Consider the following 12,352-nt stretch of genomic DNA (forward strand, 5'->3'; position numbering starts at 1 on the left):
TACTTAACAAGTATACTTTTGATACAAGTGAAAAGAAAGTGACAAATGCGTTGCAAGATAGCTAACACGCTTGGTTTGCTTCAATTATTTATGAATCACATCAGTCTGTGTTTTACAGTCTTTTGTCAGGCTGCCTTATACAGTATTTTGACTGTTCCTATGACTACCACTGACTGAGTAAAGTGGTCTGAAATTAGAATGGCCTTATGGGAAAAACAGTGATGCCTCCATACCATTTCACAGACGTGCGGCTTTGCGAAATCAAATTCTGTATTATTTTTCTAATTTCTCAAAATGTGTCGTGAGTTTTGACAAATTTGCATCTCATTAACATATTAGATCTAATTTGTCCTTCATCATCATAGACTACTTGTTCTGAATACCCTCCCCCACGCTGTATTCCTTGTTGTCTGGCTCTCTCTCCTCTCTGTGGGTTGCTGTGTGTTAACCATGACAGCTTTTGTGAGACTGTCACCCCGGTCTCGGAAGTACACAGGGAATCCACATTGGCACTCAGTCTAGCGGGAGAATTCCCCCTTTGGTGGATTGTCCTATGGTCATCGTGCTTTGTGTGTCGATTGAAAGAATCTGCATTAATTATAGCCTTTCTTCATTTTCTTTGTGGTCCATAAAATTAACTAGTGAGAAGCTAATATAGTATTTGTGTGTGTGTATGTACAGTATATGGAAAGAAAATAAAGTAGTATCATAGTTTATTGTTTAAATACAGAATAAGCAGCTTTTGCCAACATAGTTTTCACACTTAACAGTAGTTGGTGGCCTGCTAGCAGGTTGCATTTAATACTACAGGCAGTGGAAAAGTGGGTCAATAGGTCAGCATACGTCAGCCAACCCTCCTACCCTCCAATCCTCTCAGCTTGGGTTAAACGCAGGCCATTGTTCGTCATTGGTGATGAACTTTCTACGACAATTAATGTCATTTTATTAGCGTTCGAATGTCTTTTAATCAAGTCCACCGAGAGAAAAGTCTCACATTACAGAAATGTTTGGTCGAGTGAGCAAGCATGCTTATACTGCACTAGTGCACAAGGGGAGAAGTGAAAGTGAAATTTAACTTAATTTGGTAATTAAGTAAAATTTCAGTGCACCCAGAGCTCCCTGCGAATGAGTGGAGTTAAACATTATTCATTTGCATATACTACCCACATTATGAGGATACAAAGCCTGTTGAAAATGGGTAGTTACCCCTTTAAGTTTTTTCTGTGGTCTACAATGACCCCATACAGTATACCTAAAGGTTGTATGATTTTATTGGACACTTCAGGCCTCTGTTGGACAATGGAGGGTCTGCGTCTTTCAGGGGGGATTGCATTCCTTCACAAGGAGTGACGGATCACATTCCTTTGCACAGATTTAGTTGAGAGGCGAAAGATACCGTCCAGATTTATAGCCATGGAAGACATTTCAAAGCATTCAGCATTCAGTGTGACCAGTACCCCACATGCTAGCAGGAGGAAAAGGAGGACACCTAAGCCATGCAGGGAATAGAAATAGGTTTTGATTCATTGTGGTTGACTTTCATTTGATGAGGATTGTCACTTTGGTGCATAGCAGGAGTAAAAGCCACACATAACCACTGATTGCATATTGTAATCGAAATGCAAGAGAAACACAGAAGAGTGAAATTCATTATTAAAAAAATATGAATTTGTGCAGGTTCAAACAATGTGATAGGGAAAATACACTCATCAGTATTCAGCCACTGATGGTTTTATATATTTCCTCATATCTGGTTTTAATAAAAAGTACAGCTTGTCCATCTTTATGAAATTACTACTAGGAGAGAGTGAGACAGAACATCGGTTGGAAAGCGTTTAAGATTGACTCACACTGACCTGCTCAAATAATTGATTTGTACTTAAATGTTTATTTTTCTAAATCAATGTCTTGAAATAATATTGAACGGTTTTTATGGGATGGGCATGTCTTCGTGGGCTCTGGCCCTTTGCTTTGATGAGGAGGAAAGAGCATGCAAGGGACTGTAATCATTTTTACATCATCTTGGGGCAGCACTGTATAATTAGAAAGGGTTGATTTCCTTGACCACAGCAGCGGCTGAAATTGCAGGCCTTGCCCCAACCAGGGTTTAGGAAAGTAACTGAAATAGCACCGGCGAGTTTCTGTCCTTGTGTCCCTCTGCGTTATAAAGTGTCGGTCAGATGGCAGAGCAGTCACCATGACACACTGCAGCCTATTCACCAGCACTTGGATGGCCAGCTTTTATGTGGCGCCTCTTGTTTTCAGAACCAACTACCAAAATTACAACTTTGTCATAATCTCTTTAGCAGGCAGTATGGCAGAAACCTGTATCAGCCACGACCTGCTGTGACTGCAGTGTACCAAATGTAGCCTTTAGACATGGACAGCTTTTGTAAAAATTTTAGCATTTCCCCTACATGAGGGCATCCATGTCGCATTAATAGATAGAGACTTTATTATGCTTTTCAGGAATTTTTTTTGCCACAGTCTTTAGAGAGTCTTTACGTGAATACCCAGACTCAGTATACATCCACAGCATATCCATATCCACTCATACAAACATTGTGGCCAAACATCATGGTCAACGCTTTCATCAGTGGACCACCAGAATATGTCATTGTTCATTTATGATGATTTCAGGGAGACACTTCCTAATAAGGTAGCAATTAAAATGCAAGGATAAACTCTCTGGTCATATGCTTTGTGTTGAAGACTTACCACAGAGAAAACCTGGGAAATGCATCATATCTAATCCGCAGTCAGACACACACACTTCCCTAAGGACCGTTAAAGTGTCAGTATCAATGTGGAGGCAGTAGGATCCGCTCAGGTCAGGGTGACGGCAGGTACTGGCTTTGGCTGAGTGACCTTTGGGTCATTCACTGTTTTTTTTCCATGTCTGAAGGCATGCAGAGGTGTCATTGCAACCTTTCCGCTTCCTGCGTCTGGCATTCTTCTTTGTTTAGGAGCCCTTTAAAACACAGAATAGCTTTGTGTCCCCTGTGGCGAGGTGGAAGCGTGCAGAAAATGGCTCTCTGTTTTTGATTAGCCCGACAACCCAACAACACTCACTTCCCTGAGGAGAGAAGCAGGGTTCTAATGGTAGCTTGCCTCTTGTAGTTGAGTCTTCAGTGATTTCTGCAAACCTCTGGCTGCAGACAGGCGTCAGTGCTAATCTGCTGAAGTCTTCCCAAACAGCACAGTCCTGAAAACAGAACCAAAGCTAATTGTCATTACTGTGGTTCACCACATCTGCAGTACTGATTTAGCGGGGTCTGCTGACGTATGGTCTGTATTATTAGTTAGGTATTACATGTTATCTTGAGGTTGATAATTCATACATTTTAATTTGTGGCCATGATGAGTGGGCAACTTTGATCCCGCAGAATACATTACTTTGCCGTTAGCTGGCTCCATGGCTACAACAGTCTTTCCATGCAGGATTGGTTCGCAATAAAGCAGAACCTGCTTTTTCCATCGAGGGCTTGAATTCCACTGAGCAAACTAGTCGCCAGGTTAAGTCATTTGCAAGTCTTGAGCAAAGTCATGTGTAGCCTGTGGGGTAGAGCCCTGCGCAGGACGGTTTTCTTCTTGCTCCCACTGTATTTCTACACCCGCTCCTGTAATGTGTGTTTCTGCATTTAAACACAACACTGTGATTAGTTTTTTGTAGATTGAAATGATTGAGCTAAATCATTGTGTTTAGTCAGTATTAGCCATGGCACCTTGTATGTATTGTAATATGTATTATAACAGTGATGCACATGTTTGGGTGTGGGAATTTGAGAGATAGTGAAATACAGCTCCCATGAAAGTACAAATGATTAGGGGCTTGTGTTTTATAGACGAGTCACCAGGGGACATGACTGTTGTTAGCGCCTGTGTTGGTTTGTTAGGCATTTTTACAGCTGCTCAGGTAGCTGCGCTGTCCACATTTTAAAAAATGTTGTGTTAATGGCAAACATTTGTAATGATCAGAGTTCAAAAACTATGAAAACTACATGTTTACTTTTTTACATCACTGCCACTTCTTACTGAAACACTTCTCAGTACTTTTCTTTAGCCTTCATGATATTACAGAAATCTTAACCATCATTTTAAACATATTTAAACCCAATTGATGGTGAGTGTTTTTGTTGAGATCATGATACTGCTGTATTCCTGCAAAGACACTGAAAGGGCATATGGATGCACACAAGATGAAGATAAATGACACCTGCCATGATGGCAGATTTTTGTCTGTTAGTAACCATAAAAACAAGGAACACCCAGACAGTGTCCTCAGTGAGCTGTTATCTTAACTCAGTGGTCAATGTCAGAGCGGTATTTACTCACTCCACTAACTGGATGTCCTTCTCGTGTGCCCCAATGGCATGAGAAATGCTCACTGGCCCATGACCCTGAGTTTAAATAGATATTATGTGGCCCTGTGTTTTCCAGCATCCAGATCTTTTCTGCTTTTCCCATCTGTATCAGTCGTCCTCGTTTGTCTCCCTACCAATCTACTTATCTTACTTAGTTACTTATCGCTGACATTTGTTCTGGCATGGCATTCTGTAGCTATCTTACTGTCAAGTTCATATCATGAACTCCAACAGTCGTATATTGCAGTAATTTGTTTGCGTTTACTTGTATCTAAAGTTTGACTTGTGTACATCAAACAAGGATGAAGTTTTGACAGCAAACCCATACTGCAAGATGTGGGTGGTCAAAAATGTTTCTGACAGAAGGCTTTTCCCCTCAGAATCAGAAAATAATCCTTCACATGCAAGGAAATTTTAACTCTTTTAATTATGCATCAGTCAGCCAACTCACATGGGACAAATTTAGTAATTCAGTTTGAACTCAGTTAATGTTTGGCTTCTATTAGGCTCCTCATAAACCCACACAAGCATACTCAAAGCTCAACAAAGTGGAGACTGAGGAATGATAACAGAGCCTATAGGTGAATGGTGGAACGGAGGTGGGGCCTAGCAAATCATGCACCATTGAGCAGAGGCACGTGCCGCAGTCTTTGCAAACAGGACAGTGAATTTGCAGCAACACTAAGAGAAAAAAAGTGGGGACAGAGTGTATAGTGTGACAGTTTATATAAACCTTATTGCAGAATCTGTCATGCACTGTTCAACTGTCTCCCTAAAACAGGAGAAACTAGATGCATGTTGAATTTTTTAGTTTTGTTCAAATCATTACAGGAAATAAGAGACAGCTCTACTGCATGCTGAAATTCGCCATTATCCCCACAGTGTAAGCTGATTTCTCCACAAGCCTGTGGCACACTGTGTAACATGGTTACATAAGAGTCAACTGAACACCTTGAAACCAAATGGATCTAGAAAGCTCTATGCTGTCGCGTGAAATCTGTGAAACTCCTGTAATAAATTCTCATCAATTCATCAACATCAATTTTCACATCATAAACTATCGTGTGTGTGAGTCATATGTACTCACAAATGCCATCCTGACAGAACCAAGCTGCTTCATCCAGCAGTGCTGCCAAGGTTTCCTCTGAGGTTTTACATTCCTGCTGCTCAGACTCAGGATGGTAGTAAAAGAAAATGGTTTGGCACATTGTTTCAGTGGGTCAGCTTCAAGGTCAGTTTGGTCATCTTTATTTATCTGAAGTCTAAATTTTGCAGGTTCTGGTCTCTGTATAAAATAGAATTCATAGAAAATAAGATTATTGCTTTAGTCGTCCTTTGGAAATGTATCTAACGTAAATCAACTTTTTGGGCAGAATACTGCAAAAGTCACTTCCACAGTTCTCATTGTGGTTATGGACTTTCTAGGTGACTGGAAAAAGTTTCCAGCCAAAGGACTGTGAGGGTGATTTAGCTTCCTCTGGCACACAATTTTATTTTCCCTATTGAAGCTAAATTCAAAGGCCCACTAAATGTTGCTTCCCATTTCTTCCATGAAGAGTATGCATCAAAAACTTAAAACTTGCATATTAACAGTGAATAAAATTAATTTATGCCATGTGAGCTGTTGTGAGCAGTGTTAAGACTTGTTGGCTCATTGTTTTAGTTTTCCAGACCACACATCAAGTGTATGTTTGAATGTGACCATGAGCTGCCATTTCCAGCACACAAGCTCTGACCTGCTTAGTGTGAGCTAGTAACAAGAAGTGAAGCAAACCAGTAACCGGTTGACAAAGTTAGGCCAGGAACACATTGCCTACCTGAGCAGCATGTGTGCATCGTGGAACCTGTCGCTTTTTATTTCAATGCCCATGTTAACAGCTTAAAGTAGCCACACAGCCACGTGGAAGCGCGGCTCAGGTGAGGCTCACATGCAGCTTGGCCACATCTGAAGAGTCAGCGTCTCGCCTATTTTTTCCACAACACACGTGCAGTTCGCAGCAAAAATAGACATTGCATTGCATATATATTATTCACGGCAAGAATCAAGCCAGACATATGACTTCAATGTGATCCTCATGTTGCTCTGTGTTATGTGTTAATATATATTATTCACGGCAAGAATCAAGCCAGACATATGACTTCAATGTGATCCTCATGTTGCTCTGTGTTATATGTTATTTGTGTTATATGTTATTTGGCATAATTAGACAATGACATATGTTTTGAGTCTTTCTGGAGTACATAGGTAGTGAGAATTCCCTTCCCTTCCCTTCCCTTCCCCAATTGATTTTCTTTCATCTTTCTGTCTTTATACAGTAAGTAGCCCTGCATTTTTGAACATGACTGCACAAATCATCTCATAAATTCATCTGGGAAAAGAACACATGAAAGAGAAATGTGTTTATGACATGACATCAACTAATAAATAAAGTGGAAACAATTGGCCTTATGTGGAAAACAGCTGATCTATAACCACTTTCAGGCGGCAGTATACTGGGGAGTATTGAAAAAATTAAGCAAAGCCTATGTTCAGCAAGATTAACTTCTGCTTGTTAAGGTCTTAAAACAGCGCTAAGAGACCAAACAAGTCTAAGAGACCCCTGTGCATGAGTGCACAGTGCTGGTTAGTGTGCCGTACATTCATATAACTCACATTGATAGTTTGTTCAATAATTCACAGAGTTTTAACAACATCGTACAACAACAGCACTTTGGTGTTAACAGGTTTAATAGTCCACAGAGCCTCATTTCCTTCAGCCCTCAGAACTCTGTTCTGTGCAAACAGTTGAAAAAGCACAAGCACAGTAAGAGAAAAAGATCAGTGTACGTGAGTGTGTTTTTGTACTGCCGAGGGTCAATGCATACCTAAATCAAAACTTAAGGACTGTGCTCTTCGTTGTGTGATTACATGACCTAATGCCAAAGCTGTTTGTAAAATCTTTAACAACCTTTTGGTTCTTCTCAACAGGTGATGTCCACAGCCACAGTGCCCAAAGAAGATACTCACCCGAGGGAAACCCTCAACCCCAGGGGCCTGGCAGTGGTCACCCTAATGTGCCGGATGATGTTTTCAGATTAAGCCTTGCCAAGGGAGTGTCCATGTCTCTCCCGTCCTCACCTCTCCTTCCACGGCAGTCCTACATGATGCCCCTGCGTCCTAGCAAGAGATCACCAGGTACTGTTCGTACTTACATATGAGCTTTTCTGTCGGGTTCCTCTTGTTAATACTGTACTGCCACTGGCTAAATACTCTCACGACAGAGCAGTTCTGCTCTGTACCAAACACCGCCATGAGCATTAACCCAGACAAGCTAAATGTGCTGCAAGTTATTCCAGTTATTTGTGCCGTATTTCGGTCTCATAATGGGAGCTCCATTTGTCTCTGTGGGCTCCCTGTAAAAGTGATCAGTCATTTCTACCTCCAGGTGCTTTTGTAGGATTGTTGAACCACCTGACAGTCCTCCAGGGACGACAGAGCCTCTCAGTCTTAAAACACTGCTGCTGCAGCTTTCAATTTAGTCATCTCTGAAACATGTCAAACTATTCTGAGTAATTGTTACCCTTGGAAAAATAAAAGTCTAATAGAAGATATTGGGATAATATAAAAATGATGGCTGGACCATTCTGGGTCCCATCATCAGACCGTGAGCTCAGACTGGTTACGGAAAATTGTTTTTGTCACTTAATTCTTGTATTTGATCGCATTGTGTTGATGTAGAGGTCTCTACAACTGCCCAGTGTGTTTACACTTTGCTGGCTGGTAATGGGCGTGTGTTTACACTGGATCTAATTGTCAATCCTCCCGGGCTCTTTCTATCCACCATGTTGAGAACATGCTTGTCAGCAGCTGTGAGGTGCTTCAAAGCAGGGGATACCTTTGTAGCCGAGCTTGTTTCAACCTGAGTCTTTGTATTCTGGAGACTTGGCAGAGAGTAGAGAAATCCTTTAAGTGGTCAATGTGGCCCTGCTCACATGTGGCACTCATCTGTGGGCTATCTAGCCTTTGTTTAGAGTGGTTCCAGCTTTGATCTGTTAAGTGTAAAGATGAGTTGATGGGAAGGGGGTGGTATGGTTTAATCCTGATGCATATTTGTGTCGTTCAAGTTCATAGCTTTGTTAAGGAAATTAACATTCAGACATTCAACTGCAGTTTTAGATTTAGGCTTAAATTGTTGCGTTTCACTTCATTTTAGTTTTAACTTTTTTAATTTGGATTGCCATATTCTCATTTCAGGAACAGATTTAGATGGAAATATTGTTTTGTGCACCTTTTCTGTCTGAAATTGAAATGCAGTGCATTATGCAAATGTTTAATGGAAAACCAGATATTTAATTGCAAGTATGCTTAGTCCTCCAGTCTGTAAAGGAGAGAAATAAAAGATAATAGTAAAAAAATGTAATGGTCAAGTAGAGTTATGTTTGCCCCTCTCAAGTAAAAACACATCCATTCAGCTACGTTAGGTGACACAGGATTTGCGATGACCATTTTAAACCCATCAAAGAGAGCACTGATGAAATGTACATTTACAGACATGAAGGGGAAGAGAAAAGGGAGAGCTGAAGAGAGAGAAGAGGATGGGTTTGTGAAGGTGAAAAGGGCCCTGGGGACAGGGGAAGGGGAACACTCATTAAAGGCATATTCCCACTTGGAGTGCTCTGAGGCATGGAAAAAGGGGGGAAAAAATGGACTGACAAGATAGGATGTTGTGGAGGACAACCAGGGAAAGAGGCTTGGGGGATGGTTGTAGGCTCTCCTCCACTGTCCTCACAGGTACCTGCGAAAACCCGTAGGGGGAGAGTTCACACCTCCAGTTAATAAACACATACTGCAGGAAATGTCTCAGCTCTTCGAGGAAAACAACATGGGTCATAATGCTGAATTTTCTCCTCTCGCTGAGCCCTAGAAGTGTCATAGTGTACTCAATTTGAGACTCATCTCTGCTGAAATGAGCTTGTTTTCCTCTGTCAAAAACGTATAGAATGGACACAATCCATCGCAAGAATATAGATGTGAGAAAAATAATCATCAGGGAGATTAGTTCATTTTGGTTCCCTGAGATGTCCAGCAGGAAATCTGGAATTATTGGTACTATTTCAAGAAATCATGGGGTAGAGTTCACAGGGGTGCTGGCTTTGGACGCTGGTCTTATAACCAGAGCCAGTGTGTACAAAGCCGCTAATACTTAATTCTTAAGCAGGCCAACTTTATGTAATGCAAGTTTGTTTGTAATCTCTGGATAAAGAATAAATGCCATGCGTTTTATTATGTTTCTGTTGATGTAGCGTTATGATTTGATATCGGCTCCTAATTAAGAAAACTTGTATCTAATCAGTGTATCTTACTAACGGGCTGCTCTCTTGGACTGACCTTCTCGTAACACTGCCTTTTCAAGGCGGGAATGTAGCGCTTTCACTCCGCCTCGCCGCCTGTGTAAAAGTTACTTTGATGGAATTGTGGGGGTGGTCATTTTTGTTCCACCTCTGAGCTGACAGTAGAGCCGAGATAGGCATCTGTGTCATGAGAGCGAGACGGCAGCACGGGATGCATATACTGTGTTATATGTCATTACTTGTCTGTACCTGGAAAGCTGGTGCACTGTTTAAAATAATTTCCCACTGTTGTTTTAGCAAAGCTGCCCTAACAGCGAGTCTTCGTTATGGCGATATTGCACGATCTCTGTGTAAAAAGGACTATAGAAATTTCTTGTGAGCCACTTTCTTGTGAAAATCATGTATCTCCTATAAACATTAACTTTTCATGAACCAAAAAAAGAAGGAAAAATGTTTTTAGCACTGGTAGAATGCATATTTCAGACAGCCCAATTGATTTTTAAATGATTTATTTAAGTTAAGAAGAGCTAATTGTAGCTAAACGTTTTGTTAAGTCCTGTTAAGTAGTTATGTTACTTATTAAAGTTACACTATTCCAAATGTATTCATACACACAGTGCATTCATCACTGTATTCTTTCACACTTCCTTTTGTTCTCCTCCCCATCCAGCCATCACTGATGTCTTTGTGGGGAAGTGGTTTCACAGATTCAGAAAGCATTTAGTGGCTTGGCTTCATTTCCTGACACATTGGATAATCTATCGCAGTTTGGAATGCTCCAACTTAGTGGTTGTTCTTTTCATGAAAACTTCACAGGGGACAACAGAGAAACATTGAGTTAATTAGGAGTGTGACGGATGCCTGAGCCGCAAAGTCCTGGTGGCGTTGAGTGCCACAGCTTTGATCAGCTAAGCCCAGAGCTTAACCATGAAACACAGCACCCTGACATGTGTTCAACAGCACCTTGGCTTTCTAGTCTTAATAGTTAACAGGCACCCTAAAGGCCAAGGGAGGGACATTTACTGCAAAAATGTTGCCTGAATGGACCCGTCTTGCCGTAACCCAGTGTCGGTCAAAGATCAGATATTGGATATTGTTCGGTAAGATATCTTAATTGGTTTGAGTTTTAAGGAAGACAAACATGTTATAGAAGGAAACTTACACGATGGTAAAATAAATTATTAGATTGGAGAAAATGGAAATTTGCTAAAAAAGATAAACAAGAAAATAAAGAAATTAAAATTATAACGCAGTTATAAATTAACAAACCAAAAATAGAGGAAAAAACCTTAACGTGTTGACAAATGAATGAGTGACTGACCAGATATCCAGGCAGTGAAGTTACCAGATGTCTGTCCAGATAAATCCATACGGGCCTCTCCTCCTCCGTGTGTGCACCCTGTATTACGGTGTAATTTAAGAAGGGGTCCCGAATTTTATGGAACATTGAAGGTTTGTCCTTGAACCAGCAGGTCATGGCTTCCAGAGGGACAAGTTCTGTCATACCTTGTAGCCGCTATGAGAGCTGGGGAGGTTTGTCAGAGATCCACTGAAGTAGCCAGTTTTAACAGATGTGGTTCAAGATTCAGTGAAGAATGTAATCCAAGCAGACAAGACAGAGATTTAAGATCTAGATTTTTACCAAACATGTCAGAAATTTCTTTACAAACCTCTTGGCAGATTTTTTTTTCACCAAATCAAAAATGCAATAAAATACAAGCCCTCGATAAAACTTTTATTACAGCATTTGGAAAATGTAGGGTTAAACTTCTGTGGTAGCACTGTTGTAATCTTAGCTTTTTTATAATTTTGAAATGGATAAGTCAGCCTCCCAAAGCGACTTAAGATGACCCATGCCCTCTGCTGGGGGAATTTGAGCCTTATAAAACCTGGTAGTCAGTTTTTGGGGTTCACGGTCATGAAAGACGGGCAAAATGTAGGTGATGATACAGTGAATTTAGTTTTCAACATTTAGAACCAGTGCTTCACCTCTGACAGTCTCCTGGGTATCTCCACAGTGACCTCCTCTGGCTGTAATAGGTTACTGTGCCACTGTCGGATTAAAAGCATCTGTTGTCCTCAAGGCTGCGCTGCTTGGTGAGTCGCATGCGTTTAAAGATGATGCTTTGCAGCTGTTGAATGAGCACTCCGCTCCCCATAACTATACGAGCGCAAAATACATACAACAGCAGCAACAACAACACATGGCACCCCTGAAGTAAGAGCCCTGTAAACAGCATGATGTGAATGGCAACAGTCAATAAATATAATAGAATATCAGACATCTGTGTTTATGGATCTGTGCTCAGAGGTGACGTCACCACAAGTGTGACCTTTCTGTAGTCACATGACACAACTGTCAGCCCCTCGCTCTGTCTCAGTGCCAGCCCGTACAGGAATCATAAAACAGCAATTCATATTATTTATTGCTGTCATACGCAGTGCATCATTTTAATTGGTGTATCTGCAATGAGGCCACGGGGGGAACAGTCTCTGGTAGTCCGTTACATATATTGAAATTAGTTAAGTGGATTTTCTTTGATGGAAGCGTTGGCTTTCAGTGGTTCAGAGGCCGACTCATTTATCGATCAGCCAAGCAGGTCTGCACTTCACCACCAGAGAACCAGCGGTTCGCTATTCTGACATGATCTCTCTGT

General features: G+C 41.1%; 1 protein-coding gene across 2 annotated transcripts in view; it reads left to right on the forward strand.

Annotated features, from left to right (window-relative positions):
- tanc1b (tetratricopeptide repeat, ankyrin repeat and coiled-coil containing 1b) overlaps positions 1-12,352 on the forward strand; it is a 98,998-nt gene that overhangs the window by 24,018 nt on the left and 62,628 nt on the right. For both annotated transcript variants that reach the window (XM_070837920.1, XM_070837921.1), the window contains exon 3: positions 7,333-7,539. In XM_070837920.1, the coding sequence (XP_070694021.1) occupies positions 7,333-7,539 (207 nt within the window). The remainder of the gene's footprint in view (positions 1-7,332; positions 7,540-12,352) is intronic.

The sequence above is a fragment of the Pempheris klunzingeri genome, chromosome 10, assembly GCF_042242105.1.
Source record: "Pempheris klunzingeri isolate RE-2024b chromosome 10, fPemKlu1.hap1, whole genome shotgun sequence".
In the NCBI taxonomy this organism is placed as follows: Eukaryota; Metazoa; Chordata; class Actinopteri; order Acropomatiformes; family Pempheridae; genus Pempheris; species Pempheris klunzingeri.